Source organism: Physella acuta, unplaced genomic scaffold (genome assembly GCF_028476545.2).
Source record: "Physella acuta isolate Inbredline_101_S28 unplaced genomic scaffold, ASM2847654v3 ptg000319l, whole genome shotgun sequence".
NCBI classification, from domain to species: domain Eukaryota; kingdom Metazoa; phylum Mollusca; class Gastropoda; family Physidae; genus Physella; species Physella acuta.
This window is the reverse complement of record NW_026731838.1, coordinates 45,429-62,016: the sequence shown is the minus strand read 5'-3', so window position 1 is coordinate 62,016 and position 16,588 is coordinate 45,429. Positions and strand designations below refer to the sequence as shown.

Genomic DNA, 16,588 nt, shown 5'->3' with positions numbered 1-16,588 from the left:
GTAGTTTCTTACAGGCAGAAAACAAATGAAAAATTCTTTCCGATAGCAACAATTGAATCGTACTTCAAAAACAAATTAAGGGGAACAATTTCCTTTATTCAAGATAGTAACCGATTATCTGATCTTTAATGGAAAAAAACCAATACATTTTTAAATTGATTTTTCATGTGGAAAAACTAAAAAAAAATTATAGCATCCCGTCTACTCAATCGTTGTAATTAAATCTTCTATATTAATTTAGCTGCAATGAAAGCGCCGATAGTAGAGTAAAAATAACACAGTACATCACAGAAAATTATTGAAACATCTTTTCAAACACATACTCTTAAAACTTAAATTTATTTTAGATTTTGAATGCAAAATTAAACAAAGGGAAACAACTGATTGAAAAACAGGAACAGGTATTCATTGTTTAGCTAAAAATTTAAAATTTAAATTTTTTAAATAAACAATTCAAAATTATTAAGAAATAATTATTTAATGGCGCTTCATTAATAAATAAAAGAGATGTTATCTGCGTGAGAATAATCGAGCTCTCTGTGTGAGAAGTTAAGAGCACACTGCGTTGAACAACGATCTCCGGAGCGTGCTAAGTAAAGAGTAGTCGACCCTGAAGAAGGCCACCCGTGTTGACGAGCTGAGTGACGCCAGTGAGGCCTGAGTCACGTTCGCGCCGACTCCAACAGAGATGACCTTGACACCGGAAATCTGGAGTCTTATGGACTCTAGCTCTGCTTGGCTGTCTGTAATGGTATAGGGTTAGGGGGGGGGGAGGTATTGAAAATATTGTTATTACATATTTGAATATTTTCAACAAAGGCTTGGTTCAAAACATTATTGTTGCCTAAGTTACGATTATTGTGGTCAGCACTATGCTCAGCCGACTTTACTTCTCCCCAACGTGATGCAGGTACCCATTAGAGCTGAGTGGACTCAGAGACGTACTACAGTCATAAGACCCGAACAGTAATCGAGGTCTTCGGGCTAGTAGCCGAACGCTCTACCATTCGACCACGCCGTCCTTACCCACTTACATACACGATCTGCGCGACTTAAGTAATGTTTAACATCTAAAGAACAGGAGATGGAGAGCAGTGTTTCTTCCAGACTTTTTTCTCCGGGGGGGAGGGGCACTTGAAATTTTCGGTGGGGGGGGGGGGGCGGTAGACTTTTTTCAAGGGGGGGGGGGGTGGCAGACACTGTTAAAAGTATATATCTTCTATATAAATTATATAAATTTCATTTCGTTAAGGGGGGGGGGGGGGGCGGTAGAATTTTTAAGAAACTCTGATGGAGAGTTGAGCATTTTTCTCACCATGTTACCCACTGCTAGTACCATGCACGGTCCCTTCCAATGTATTTCACATCGTAATATTGTACGTCCTTTTGAAATATTTAACTATTGATGCTTGGGTGTAAACACAATTAAGCCAACTTTTTATTGACGGGTTACTCCAATTCAGAGTTTCTTCCAGGCATCTCTTCGGGGGGTCTAAGCCCCCCCGAAAATTTTTTACCGCCCCCCCCCCCCCCCCCCCCCCCGAACAAAATGAAATTTATATAATTTATGTAGAAAATATATACTTTTAACAGTGTCCGCCCCCCGAAGAAAGTCTACAGCCCCCCCCCCCCCGAAAATTTCAAGTGCCCCCACCCCCCCCCCCCCCCGGAGAAAAAAGGTCTGGAAGAAACACTGCTCCGATTTCAGCCTGTTTCTCTTAATGGATTTTCTTCCATAGCCTTTGTCCAACCAATAACAAACAAGGCAACAGTTGCTTCTTCTTCTTCGTTCTTAATGTTACTATTGTAAGTGATCCCCTCCAACACAATTAGGTATACTTGTCTACTGGTTATGCGCCATTCAGGCCATTGACTCCAATTTCCGCCTGCTTTTCTTTTTTTATTTGCTTCCATAGCCTTTGTCCAACCAAGAACAAACTACAAGGCAGCAGTTGTTTGATTTTAGCGTTGTCTCTCCCAGAAGAGTGACTGTCCCCAACTAATGAGCCTCATCTTTTTGGTTTAGCAATCATGAGCTTTACCGACTCGACCACGCCGATTCTGTTTGATTCTGGAGTTGTCTCTCCTAGATTGGCTTCTGTCCCCATTTGACAAGCCTCATCTAACTGGGGGTCCGAACTCGGGACTTTTAGTTAACAATCATGCGCACTACTACCCGACCATACCATACCAACCTAAATTTATGAAAGGGAACATGTTAACTATTTTACTCACCAGTTAAGGCGTTGGTTATGACGACTGCAACTTTCTTTCGACCAGTAGCTTTGTAGGAAACTTCCCGACCGTATCTTAAGGCATCAGCAAGTTTAGACGGCCCATCATAGCCAGGGCATTGGGTACTGTTGATCGCCTGAAAAAAATAATTGTAGGGCACGATGTAGTGGTCCATTTTGAACTACGTCATATTTGTAATTATTTTTTTTTAAAATCCTTTTTAGACATATAGATCCATTAGGCAGAAGAAGTAGAGGTCATACGCCTCTTGACATCGGTATATAGGGTTATAATGTTGTCAGAACTAAACCCAGCCGCCTTTTTCCCCTAACGTGAGTTAGGTACCCATCAGAGCTTGGTCGACTCAGGGACTCACTGGCTTGAGCTCGGATTTGAACTCGAGACCTTCGAGTTAGAAGTCTAGAGCTTTACCTCTTGTCTCATAGATTTAATTATTAAATAACTTAAAAACAATTAAGTATAATTTTAAAACACTTCTTGGAATATGTAGGCTTATTCCTAAGAATTCAAAAACTTACCCAAACAACTTCTGAGTTCTGGGAATACTTGTTGAAGTCGAATATCTCTGAGACGTTCGGGCCAGAGTAGACCAAGCTGACTTGAAAGGAGTCGTTGGAGATTTTGAAATCAGAGAGGAAATCTGTCATGAAGTCACGAAGCTGTTCACAGTTTGTGCTACTGAGGCTCGCTGTAATATCGACTATGAGCAGAAGCTGTATTTGTTCCGTGCAAGGCAGTGCGAAGTTGGCGTCAATGGACCTTTTTCCTCTATAAAATCCTAATCCTCCTATTTGAGGACTGGGTGGATTATTAGATCTAAATCCTCCTATTTGAAGACTTGGAGGATTATTGGGACTAGGTGCCGCTATTTGTGGATTAAGAGGATTATTGGATTTAAATCCTCCTATTTGAGGACTAGGAGGATTATTGGGACTAGGTGCTGCTATTTCTGGATTAGCTGGATTATTGGGTCTAAATCCTCCTATTTGAGGACTAGGAGGATTATTGGGACTAGGTGCCGCTATTTGTGGATTAAGAGGATTATTGGATCTAAATCCTCCTATTTGAGGACTAGGAGGATTATTGGGACTAGGTGCTGCTATTTCTGGATTAGCTGGATTATTGGGTCTAAATCCGCCAATTTGAGGACTAGGAGGATTATTGGGACTAGGTGCCGCTATTTGTGGATTAAGAGGATTATTGGATCTAAATCCTCCTATTTGAGGACTAGGAAGATTATTGGGACTAGGTGCTGCTATTAGTGGATTAGCTGGATTATTGGGTCTAAATCCGCCAATTTGAGGACTAGGAGGATTATTGGGACTAGGTGCTGCTATTTCTGGATTAGCTGGATTATTGGGTCTAAATCCTCCTATTTGAGGACTAGGAGGATTATACGGACTAGGTGCTGCTATTTGTGGATTAGCAGGATTATTGGGTCTAAATCCATCTATTTGAGGACTAGGAGGATTATTGGGACTAGGTGCTGCTATTTGTGGATTAGCTGGATTATTGGGTCTAAATCCGCCAATTTGAGGACTAGGAGGATTAATGGGATTAGGTGCTGCTATTTGTGGATTAGCAGGATTATTGGGTAAAAATCCTGCTATTTGAGGACTAGGAGGATTATTGGGACTAGGTGCTGCTATTTCTGGATTAGCTGGATTATTGGGTCTAAATCCTCCTATTTGAGGACTAGGAGGATTATTCGGACTAGGTGCTGCTATTTGTGGATTAGCAGGATTATTGGGTCTAAATCCATCTATTTGAGGACTAGGAGGATTATTGGGACTAGGTGCTGCTATTTGTGGATTAGCTGGATTATTGAGTCTAAATCCGCCAATTTGAGGACTAGGTGGATTAATGGGATTAGGTGCTGCTATTTGTGGATTAGCAGGATTATTGGGTAAAAATCCTGCTATTTGTGGACCAGGAGAATTATTGGGACTAGGTGCTGCTATTTGTGGATAAGAAGGATTATTCGGTCCAAGTCCTCCTATTTGAGGACTAGGAGGATTATTCGGGCTAGGTGCGGCTATTTGTGAATTAAGAGGATTATTGGATCTTAATCCTCCTATTAGAAGACTAGTAAGATTAATTGTACTAGGTGTTGATATTTGTGGATTTGCAGGATTATTAAGTTCAAATCCACTTATTTGAGCACTAGGAGGATTATTTGGAATACGTGCTGCTATTTGTGGATTAAGAGGGTTATTGGATCTAAATCCTCCTCCTATTTGAGGACTAGGAGGATTAATGGGATTTGGTGGTGCTATTTGTGGATTAGCAATATTATTGGGTCTATTTCCGCCTATTTGAGGACTAGGAGGATTAATGGGATTAAGTGCTACTATCTGTGGACCAGGAGGATTATTCCGACTAGGTGTTCCTATTTGTGAACTAGCTGGATTATTGGGAAGATTATTGAGCCCAAATTTTCGAGGTTTAGGGGGATTGTTGGGTCCAAATCCTCCCATTTGAGGACTGGGAAGATTATTGGGCCTTAGTGCTCCGATTTGGGGATTAGAAGGATTATTAGGTTTCAATCCTCCTATTAGCCAACCAAGATGATTTTTTGATTTAGATCCTCCTGTTTGCCAACCTTGATTACTTTTGGATTTAGATTTTCCCACTGGCCAACTATGATTTTTGGATTTAGATTTTCCCATTGGCCAACTATGATGACTTTTGGATTTAAATTTTCCCATTGGCCAACTATGATGACTTTTGGATTTAGATTTTCCCATTGGCCAACTATGATTTTTGGATTTAGATTTTCCCATTGGCCAACTATGATGACTTTTGGATTGAGATTTTCCCATTGGCCAATTATGATTTTTGGATTTAGATCCTCCTTTTTGGGGACTATGATGACTTTTGGATTTAGAATTTCCAATTGGCCAATTATGATTTTTGGATTTAGATCCTCCTTTTTGGGGACTATTATGACTTTTGGATTTAGATTTTCCTATTGGCCAACTATGAATACTTTTGGATTTAGATTTTCCTATAGGCCAATTATGATTTTTGGATTTAGATCCTCGTTTTTGGGGACTGTGATGACTTTTTGATTTAGATTTTCCTATTGGCCAAGGATGATTTTTGGATTTAGATCCTCCTTCTTGGGGACTATGATGACTTTTGGATTTAGATTTTCCCATTGGCCAACTATGATGACTTTTGGATTTAGATTTTCCTATTGGCCAATTATGATTTTTGGATTTAGATCCTCCTTTTTGGGGACTATGATGACTTTTGGATTTAGATTTTCCCATTGGCCAACTATGATGACTTTTGGATTTAGATTTTCCTATTGGCCAATTATGATTTTTGGATTTAGATCCTCCTTTTTGGGGACTATGATGACTTTTGGATTTAGATTTTCCCATTGGCCAACTATGATGACTTTTGGATTTAGATTTTCCTATTGGCCAACTATGATTTTTGGATTTAGATCCTCCTTTTTTGGGACTATGATGACTTTTGGCTTTAGAATTTCTAATTGGCCAATTATGATTTTTGGATTTAGATCCTCCTTTTTGGGGACTGTGATGACTTTTGGATTTAGATTTTCCTATTGGCCAACTATGATTTTTGGATTTAGATCCTCCTTTTTGGGGACTATGATGACTTTTGGATTTAGATTTTCCCATTGGCCAACTATGATGACTTTTGGATTTAGATTTTCCTATTGGCCAACTATGATTTTTGGATTTAGATCCTCCTTTTTTGGGACTATGATGACTTTTGGCTTTAGAATTTCTAATTGGCCAATTATGATTTTTGGATTTAGATCCTCCTTTTTGGGGACTGTGATGACTTTTGGATTTAGATTTTCCTATTGGCCAACTATGATTTTTGGATTTAGATCCTCCTTTTTGGGGACTATGATGACTTTTGGATTTAGAATTTTCAAATGGCCAATTATGATTTTTGGATTTAGATCCTCCTTTTTGGGGACTATGATGACTATTGGATTTAGATTTTCCTATTGGCCAACTATGATGACTTTTGGATTTAGATTTTCCTATTGGCCAATTATGACTTTTGGATTTAGATCCTCGTTTTTGGGGACTGTGATGACTTTTGGATTTAGATTTTCCTATTGGCCAAGGATGATTTTTGGATTTAGATCCTCCTTTTTGGGGACTATGATGACTTTTGGATTTAGATTTTCCCATTGGCCAACTATGATGACTTTTTGATTTAGATTTTCCTATTGGCCAAGTATGATTTTTGGATTTAGATCCTCCTTTTTTGGGACTATGATGACTTTTGGATTTAGATTTTCCCATTGGCCAACTATGATGACTTTTGGATTTAGATTTTCCTATTGGCCAAGTATGATTTTTGGATTTAGATCCTCCTTTTTGGGGACTATGATGACTTTTGGATTTAGATTTTCCCATTGGCCAACTATGATGACTTTTGAATTTAGATTTTCTTATTGGCCAATTATGATTTTTGGATTTAGATCCTCCTTTTTGGGGACTATGATGACTTTTGGATTTAGATTTTCCTATTGGCCAAGGATGATTTTTGGATTTAGATCCTCCTTTTTGGGGACTATGATGACTTTTGGATTTAGATTTTCCCATTGGCCAATTATGATGACTTTTGGATTTAGATTTTCCTATTTGCCAACTATGATTTTTGGATTTAGGTCCTCCTTTTTGGGGACTATGATGACTTTTGGATTTAGATTTTCCCATTGGCCAACTATGATGACTTTTGGATTTAGATTTTCCTATTGGCCAAGTATGATTTTTGGATTTAGATCCTCCTTTTTGGGGACTATGATGACTTTTGGATTTAGATTTTCCTATTGTCCAACTATGATGACTTTTGGATTTAGATTTTTCAATTGACCAACTATGATGACTTTTGGATTTAGATTTTCCTATTGGCCAACTATGATTTTTGGATTTAGATTCTCCTTTTTGGGGACTATGATGACTTTTGGATTTAGATTTTCCTATTGGCCAACTATGATGACTTTTGGATTTAGATTTTTCAATTGACCAACTATGATGACTTTTGGATTTAGAATTTCCATTTGACCAACTATGATGACTTTTGGATTTAGATTTTCCTATTGACCAACTATGATGACTTTTGGATTTAGATTTTTCCATGGACCAACTATGATGACTTTTGGATTTAGATTTTTCCATTGGCCAACTATGATGTTTTTTGGATTTAGATCTTCCTCGGCTACGACTTTTGGTATTATATTTTGACTTGGAGCCAAAGTAATGCGAGTGAGTGGATGAACCAGAATGCGATTCATGCGAGCTACTGTTAGGAGGTTTTCTGGTGTGTTTACTAGTGGTGGTTCGAGTTGTAATTGGAGAAATTGTTGATGGTGTGGAGGGCGTGCCAGACGATGTTGTTAAATCAGTAGTGGTTTCAGTTCTTGGTGATGTTGTAGTTTCTTGGGAGGTTGACGTTCCAGCAGAGGTTGTTGTTTCCGAGGATGTTGTTGAACCCAGCGAGGTTGTTGATTCTGATGAGGTTGAAGTTTCTGGAGTGGTTGTGAATTCTGGGGATGTTGTGCTTTCTGGAGTGGTTGTAGATTCTGAAGAAGATGAAGTTTCTGTGGATGTTGTACTTTCTGGAGTGGTTGTAGATTCTGAGGAAGATGACGTTTCTGTGGATGTTGTACTTTCTGGAGTGGTTGTAGATTCTGAAGAAGATGACGTTTCTGTGGATGTTGTACTTTCTGGAGTGGTTGTAGATTCTGAAGAAGATGATGTTTCTGTCGATGTTGTACTTTCTGAAGTGGTTGTAGATTCTGAAGAAGGTGACGTTTCTGTGGATGTTGTACTTTCTGGAGTGGTTGTAGATTCTGAAGAAGATGACGTTTCTGTGGATGTTGTACTTTCTTGAGTGGCTGTAGATTCTGAAGAAGATGACGTTTCTTGGGATGTTGTACTTTCTGGAGTGGTTGTAGATTCTGAGGAAGATGAAGTTTCTGTGGATGTTGTACTTTCTGGAGTGGTTGTAGATTCTGAGGAAGATGAAGTTTCTGTTGATGTTGTACTTTCTGGAGTGGTTGTAGATTCTGAAGAAGATGACGTTTCTGTCGATGTTGTACTTTCTGGAGTGGTTGTAGATTCTGAAGAAGATGACATTTCTATGGATGTTGTACTTTCTGGAGAGGTTGTAGATTCTGAAGAAGGTGACGTTTCTGTGGATGTTGTACTTTCTGGAGTGGTTGTAGATTCTGAAGAAGATGACGTTTCTGTGGATGTTGTACTTTCTTGAGTGGTTGTAGATTCTGAGGAAGATGAAGTTTCTGTTGATGTTAAACTTTCTGGAGTGGTTGTAGATTCTGAAGAAGATGACGTTTCTGTGGATGTTGTACTCTCTGGAGTGGTTGTAGATTCGGAGGAAGATGACGTTTCCGTTGATGTTGTACTTTCTGGAGTGGTTGTAGATTCTGAAGAAGATGACGTTTCTGTGGATGTTGTACTTTCTGAAGTGGTTGTAGATTCTGAAGAAGGTGACGTTTCTGTGGATGTTGTACTTTCTGGAGTGGTTGTAGATTCTGAGGAAGATGAAGTTTCTGTTGATGTTGTACTTTCTGGAGTGGTTGTAGATTCTGAAGAAGATGACGTTTCTGTGGATGTTGTACTTTCTGGAGTGGTTGTAGATTCTGAAGAAGATGATGTTTCTGTGGATGTTGTACTTTCTGGAGAGGTTGTAGATTCTGAAGAAGATGACGTTTCTGTGGATGTTGTACTTTCTGGAGTGGTTGTAGATTCTGAAGAAGATGATGTTTCTGTCGATGTTGTACTTTCTGGAGAGGTTGTAGATTCTGAGGAAGATGAAGTTTCTGTGGATGTTGTACTTTCTTGAGTGGTTGTAGATTCTGAGGAAGATGAAGTTTCTGTTGATGTTAAACTTTCTGGAGTGGTTGTAGATTCTGAAGAAGATGACGTTTCTGTGGATGTTGTACTCTCTGGAGTGGTTGTAGATTCTGAGGAAGATGACGTTTCCGTTGATGTTGTACTTTCTGGAGTGGTTGTAGATTCTGAAGAAGATGACGTTTCTGTGGATGTTGTACTTTCTGGAGTGGTTGTAGATTCTGAAGAAGATGATGTTTCTGTCGATGTTGTACTTTCTGAAGTGGTTGTAGATTCTGAAGAAGGTGACGTTTCTGTGGATGTTGTACTTTCTGGAGTGGTTGTAGATTCTGAAGAAGATGACGTTTCTGTGGATGTTGTACTTTCTTGAGTGGCTGTAGATTCTGAGGAAGATGAAGTTTCTTGGGATGTTGTACTTTCTGGAGTGGTTGTAGATTCTGAGGAAGATGAAGTTTCTGTTGATGTTGTACTTTCTTGAGTGGCTGTAGATTCTGAGGAAGATGAAGTTTCTGTGGATGTTGTACTTTCTGGAGTGGTTGTAGATTCTGAGGAAGATGAAGTTTCTGTTGATGTTGTACTTTCTGGAGTGGTTGTAGATTCTGAAGAAGATGACGTTTCTGTGGATGTTGTACTTTCTGGAGTGGTTGTAGATTCTGAAGAAGATGATGTTTCTGTGGATGTTGTACTTTCTGGAGAGGTTGTAGATTCTGAAGAAGATGACGTTTCTGTGGATGTTGTACTTTCTGGAGTGGTTGTAGATTCTGAAGAAGATGATGTTTCTGTCGATGTTGTACTTTCTGGAGAGGTTGTAGATTCTGAGGAAGATGAAGTTTCTGTGGATGTTGTACTTTCTTGAGTGGTTGTAGATTCTGAGGAAGATGAAGTTTCTGTTGATGTTAAACTTTCTGGAGTGGTTGTAGATTCTGAAGAAGATGACGTTTCTGTGGATGTTGTACTCTCTGGAGTGGTTGTAGATTCTGAGGAAGATGACGTTTCCGTTGATGTTGTACTTTCTGGAGTGGTTGTAGATTCTGAAGAAGATGACGTTTCTGTGGATGTTGTACTTTCTGAAGTGGTTGTAGATTCTGAAGAAGGTGACGTTTCTGTGGATGTTGTACTTTCTGGAGTGGTTGTAGATTCTGAAGAAGATGACGTTTCTGTGGATGTTGTACTTTCTGGAGTGGTTGTAGATTCTGAAGAAGATGATGTTTCTGTCGATGTTGTACTTTCTGGAGTGGTTGTAGATTCTGAGGAAGATGACATTTCTGTGGATGTTGTACTTTCTTGAGTGGTTGTAGATTCTGAAGAAGATGATGTTTCTGTCGATGTTGTACTTTCTGGAGTGGTTGTAGATTCTGAAGAAGATGACGTTTCTGTGGATGTTGTACTTTCTTGAGTGGTTGTAGATTCTGAAGAAGATGACGTTTCTTGAGATGTTGTACTTTCTGTAGTGGTTGTAGATTCTGAAGAAGATGACGTTTCTGTGGATGTTGTACTTTCTGGAGTGGTTGTAGATTCTGAAGAAGTTGACGTTTCTTGAGATGTTGTACTTTCTGTGGAGGTTGTTGAACCAGGGGAGGTTGTAGATTCTGGGGAGGTTGAATCGTCTGGACATGTGGTTGAAGCTGGGGTTGTTGAATCTTCTAGACATGTGGTTGATGCTTGGGTTGTTGAATCTTCTGGACTTGTTGAAGTTCCAGGGGAGGTAGTTTCAGGGCTTGTTGAAGTTTCTGGTGAAGTTGAAGTTTCTTGAGATGTTGAAGTTTTTCGGGATGTTGATATTCTTCGTAGTGTTGAACTTTCTGAGGAAGTTGATGTTTCTGAGGATGTTGAAGTTTCTGGGGATGTTGTACTTTCTGGAGATGTTGAAGTTTCTGGTGATGTTGAACTTTCTGCCGATGTTGAACTTTCTGAGGATGTTGAACTTTCTGAGGATGTTGAACTTTCTGGGGATGTTGAAGTTTCTGGTGATGTTGAAATTTCTGCCGATGTTGTACTTTCTGTGGATGTTGAAGTTTCTGGGGATGTTGAACTTTCTGCCGATGTTGAACTTTCTGAGGATGTTGAACTTTCTGGGGATGTTGAAGTTTCTGGAGATGTTGAACTTTCTGGGGATGTTGAAGTTTCTGGGGATGTTGAACTTTCTGGGGATGTTGAACTTTCTGGAGATGTTGAACTTTCTGCCGATGTTGTACTTTCTGTGGATGTTGAACTTTCTGCCGATGTTGTACTTTCTGGGGAGGTTGAAGTTTCTTGGGATGTTGAACTTTCTGGGGATGTTGAACTTTCTGGGGATGTTGTAGTTTCTGGTGAAGTAGAACTTTCTGTGGATGTTGAAGTTTCTGGTGAAGTAGAACTTTCTGGCGATGTTGAACTTTCTGGGGATGTTGTAGTTTCTGGTGAAGTAGAACTTTCTGTGGTTGTTGAACTTTCTGGTGAAGTAGAACTCTCTGGCGATGTTGTACTTTCTGGAGATGTTGAACTTTCTGGAGATGTTGTACTTTCTGGGGATGTTGAACTTTCTGGAGATGTTGAACTTTCTGGAGATGTTAAAGTTTCTTGGGATGTTGAACTTTCTGGAGATGTTGATCTTTCTGAGGATGTTGAACTTTCTGGGGATGTTGAACTTTCTGGGGATGTTGAAGTTTCTGGGGATGTTGAAGTTTCTGGGGATGTTAAAGTTTCTGGGGATGTTGAAGTTTCTGGTGAGGTTGTTGAACCAGGGGAGGATGTAGATTCTGTGGTGGTTGAATCTTCTAGACATGTGGTTGATGGTGGGGTTGTTGAATCTTCTAGACATGTGGTTGATGGTGGGGTTGTTGAATCTTCTAGACATGTGGTTGATGCTTGGGTTGTTGAATCTTCTAGACATGTGGTTGATGGTGGGGTTGTTGAATCTTCTAGACATGTGGTTGATGGTGGGGTTGTTGAATCTTCTAGACATGTGGTTGATGCTTGGGTTGTTGAATCTTCTAGACATGTGGTTGATGCTTGGGTTGTTGAATCTTCTAGACATGTGGTTGATGGTGGGGTTGTTGAATCTTCTAGACATGTGGTTGATGCTTGGGTTGTTGAATCTTCTGGACTTGTTGAAGTTCCAGTGGAGGTACTTTCATGGCTTGTTGAAGTTTCTTGGGATGTTGAACTTTCTGCCGATGCTGAACTTTCTGAGAATGTTGAACTTTCTGGGGATGTTGAACTTTCTGGTGATGTTGAAGGTTCTGCCGATGTTGTACTTTCTGGGGATGTTGAACTTTCTGGGGATGTTGAACTTTCTGGTGTTGTTGAACTTTCTGGTGATGTTGAACTTTCTGCCGATGTTGAACTTTCTGGGGATGTTGAAGTTTCTGGAGATGTTGAAGTTTCTGGGGATGTTGAAGTTTCTGGTGATGTTGAACTTTCTGCCGATGTTGAACTTTCTGGGGATGTTGAACTTTCTGGGGAGGTTGAACTTTCTGGAGATGTTGAGGTTTCTGGGGATGTTGAACTTTCTGGGGATGTTGAAGTTTCTGCCGATGTTGAACTTTCTGGGGATGTTGAACTTTCTGGCGATGTTGATCTTTCTGGGGATGTTGAACTTTCTGGGGATGTTGAACTTTCTGGCGATGTTGTACTTTCTGGGGATGTTGAAGTTTCTGGGGATGTTGAACTTTCTGGGGATGTTGTACTTTCTGGGGATGTTGAAGTTTCTGGGGATGTTGAAGTTTCTTGGGATGTTGAACTTTCTGGGGATGTTGAAGTTTCTGAGGATGTTGACCTTTCTGGGGATGTTGAACTTTCTGGGGATGTTGAACTTTCTGGGGATGGTGAAGTTTCTGGGGATGTTGAAGTTTCTGGAGATGTTGATGTTTCTGGTGATGTTGAAGTTTCTGGTGATGTTGTTGAACCAGGGGAGGATGTAGATTCTGTGGTGGTTGAATCTTCTAGACATGTGGTTGATGCTTGGGTTGTTGAATCTTCTAGACATGTGGTTGATGCTTGGGTTGTTGAATCTTCTAGACATGTGGTTGATGCTTGGGATGTTGAATCTTCTAGACATGTGGTTGATGCTTGGGATGTTGAATCTTCTGGACTTGTTGAAGTTCCAGTGGAGGTACTTTCAGGGCTTGTTGAAGTTTCTTGGGATGTTGAATTTTCTGAGGATGTTGAACTTTCTGAGGATGTTGAACTTTCTGGGGATGTTGAACTTTCTGGTGATGTTGAAGGTTCTGCCGATGTTGTACTTTCTGTGGATGTTGAACTTTCTGGGGATGTTGAACTTTCTGGTGATGTTGAAGGTTCTGCCGATGTTGTACTTTCTGGGGATGTTGAACTTTCTGGGGATGTTGAACTTTCTGGGGATGTTGAACTTTCTGGGGATGTTGAACTTTCTGGGGATGTTGAACTTTCTGGTGATGTTGAAGGTTCTGCCGATGTTGTACTTTCTGGGGATGTTGAACTTTCTGGGGATGTTGAACTTTCTGGGGATGTTGAACTTTCTGGTGATGTTGAAGGTTCTGCCGATGTTGTACTTTCTGGTGAAGTAGAACTTTCTGGGGATGTTGAACTTTCTTGGGATGTTGAACTTTCTGGGGATGTTGAAATTTCTGGTGATGTTGAAGGTTCTGCCGATGTTGTACTTTCTGGGGATGTTGAACTTTCTGGGGATGTTGAACTTTCTGGGGATGTTGAACTTTCTGGTGTCGTTGAAGGTTCTGCCGATGTTGTACTTTCTGGTGAAGTAGAACTTTCTGGGGATGTTGAACTTTCTGGGGATGTTGAACTTTCTGGGGATGTTGAACTTTCTGGTGTTGTTGAAGTTTCTGGTGATGTTGAAGGTTCTGCCGATGTTGTACTTTCTGGGGATGCTGAACTTTCTGGGGATGTTGAACTTTCTGGTGTTGTTGAACTTTCTGGGGATGTTGAAGTTTCTGGAGATGTTGAAGTTTCTGGGGATGTTGAAGTTTCTGGTGATGTTGAACTTTCTGCCGATGTTGAACTTTCTGGGGATGTTGAACTTTCTGGGGAGGTTGAACTTTCTGGAGATGTTGAGGTTTCTGGGGATGTTGAACTTTCTGGGGATGTTGAAGTTTCTGGGGATGTTGAACTTTCTGGGGATGTTGAACTTTCTGGCGATGTTGAACTTTCTGGGGATGTTGAACTTTCTGGGGATGTTGAACTTTCTGGCGATGTTGTACTTTCTGGGGATGTTGAAGTTTCTGGGGATGTTGAACTTTCTGGGGATGTTGTACTTTCTGGGGATGTTGAAGTTTCTGGGGATGTTGAAGTTTCTTGGGATGTTGAACTTTCTGGGGATGTTGAAGTTTCTGAGGATGTTGACCTTTCTGGGGATGTTGAACTTTCTGGGGATGTTGAACTTTCTGGGGATGGTGAAGTTTCTGGGGATGTTGAAGTTTCTGGAGATGTTGATGTTTCTGGTGATGTTGAAGTTTCTGGTGAGGTTGTTGAACCAGGGGAGGATGTAGATTCTGTGGTGGTTGAATCTTCTAGACATGTGGTTGATGCTTGGGATGTTGAATCTTCTAGACATGTGGTTGATGCTTGGGTTGTTGAATCTTCTAGACATGTGGTTGATGCTTGGGATGTTGAATCTTCTAGACATGTGGTTGATGCTTGGGATGTTGAATCTTCTGGACTTGTTGAAGTTCCAGTGGAGGTACTTTCAGGGCTTGTTGAAGTTTCTTGGGATGTTGAACTTTCTGAGGATGTTGAACTTTCTGAGGATGTTGAACTTTCTGGGGATGTTGAACTTTCTGGTGATGTTGAAGGTTCTGCCGATGTTGTACTTTCTGTGGATGTTGAACTTTCTGGGGATGTTGAACTTTCTGGTGATGTTGAAGGTTCTGCCGATGTTGTACTTTCTGGGGATGTTGAACTTTCTGGGGATGTTGAACTTTCTGGGGATGTTGTACTTTCTGGGGATGTTGAACTTTCTGGGGATGTTGAACTTTCTGGGGATGTTGAACTTTCTGGTGATGTTGAAGGTTCTGCCGATGTTGTACTTTCTGGTGAAGTAGAACTTTCTGGGGATGTTGAACTTTCTGGGGATGTTGAACTTTCTGGGGATGTTGAACTTTCTGGTGATGTTGAAGGTTCTGCCGATGTTGTACTTTCTGGGGATGTTGAACTTTCTGGGGATGTTGAACTTTCTGGGGATGTTGAACTTTCTGGTGTCGTTGAAGGTTCTGCCGATGTTGTACTTTCTGGTGAAGTAGAACTTTCTGGGGATGTTGAACTTTCTGGGGATGTTGAACTTTCTGGGGATGTTGAACTTTCTGGTGTTGTTGAAGTTTCTGGTGATGTTGAACTTTCTGCCGATGTTGAACTTTCTGGGGATGTTGAAGTTTCTGGAGATGTTGAACTTTCTGGAGATGTTGAAGTTTCTGGGGATGTTGAAGTTTCTGGTGATGTTGAACTTTCTGCCGATGTTGAACTTTCTGGGGATGTTGAAGTTTCTGGAGATGTTGAACTTTCTGGGGATGTTGAAGTTTCTGAGGATGTTGACCTTTCTGGGGATGTTGAACTTTCTGGGGATGTTGAACTTTCTGGGGATGTTGAAGTTTCTGGGGATGTTGAAGTTTCTGGAGATGTTGATGTTTCTGGTGATGTTGAAGTTTCAGGGCTTGTTGAACTTTCTGGGGAATACGACGCTGTTGTCTCTGAACATGATGTACATGTTGGTGTTGTTGTTGGATACGTTTCACATGTTGTGTATTTTGAAATCGTTGTATAGGTCGTACACTGCGTATTATCCGAGGTGGTAGTAATTTCCGTTGTTGTTATCGTTTCTGTTGGCGTTGTTGTTGTTGTGCGTGTCCTTCTTGTTGTCCTTTTACCTAAAGCAGAAGACATACAAAATACAAATACGTTTATACACCTTTGTTGTGTTATCACCAAGATGGGGATCAGACGAGGACTTAAAAAATCCTTATCGACCCGTCAGGTGTGCTTTCACCTCACTACACCCGATACAGATTTGCACGGCATAGTCCCTTCAGAGTAAGATCATAATCCACAACACGAACGTCAAAAGAATGTCAAACTGGCTCTGAGATTTAGAGGGTTACCAAGTGAAATACAAACAGGCTACAGTCCTTCATAAAGTGGCGTTTACCTCGATTCCTCGGTATTTGATTTAACAAAGACCTGCTAAAAGATCTGTTAAAGCACAAAGCAGCAGATATTGATGGGGATTTTAAATCAGCTAATGGGGATGGATATGCCACGTCTTTATAAGGGACAAGGACAACATCGCAAGGCAAGCGTTGCACTGGAATCTCCAGGGGAAAAGTAAAGTACGCCAACTAAAACAATGCCGGAGAAAGACATTGGAAGGAGAAGCAAGGGATGCTGGGATTACCTGGGCTGAACTCAACAGAGCTGCCCAAAACAGAGTTCGATGGAGGAGAAGTGTGGCTTCATCCGTTTGTTCTTATGGGGGTTTTAAGAAATAGGTCAAAATA

The 16,588-nt window shown here is 40.5% G+C and overlaps 2 protein-coding genes across 2 annotated transcripts; both read right to left on the bottom strand.

Annotated features, from left to right (window-relative positions):
* Positions 1–390: 390 nt before the first annotated feature.
* LOC131940475 (sporozoite surface protein 2) lies at positions 391–5,002 on the bottom strand. Its single transcript, XM_059299135.1, has 3 exons — positions 2,775–5,002; positions 2,236–2,371; positions 391–743 (listed from the first exon to the last, which is right to left on the bottom strand). Exons 1-3 carry the CDS (start codon positions 4,962–4,964, stop codon positions 550–552), a joined length of 2,520 nt encoding a protein of 839 aa, XP_059155118.1. The 5' UTR covers positions 4,965–5,002; the 3' UTR covers positions 391–549.
* A 336-nt stretch (positions 5,003–5,338) lies between these two features.
* Positions 5,339–14,655, bottom strand: LOC131940476 (streptococcal hemagglutinin-like). The gene is made up of 5 exons (XM_059299136.1): positions 13,547–14,655; positions 7,361–13,455; positions 5,957–6,075; positions 5,693–5,830; positions 5,339–5,452 (listed from the first exon to the last, which is right to left on the bottom strand). The coding sequence occupies exons 1-5, from the start codon at positions 14,653–14,655 to the stop codon at positions 5,339–5,341; spliced, it is 7,575 nt and encodes a 2,524-aa protein (XP_059155119.1).
* Positions 14,656–16,588: the final 1,933 nt, after the last annotated feature.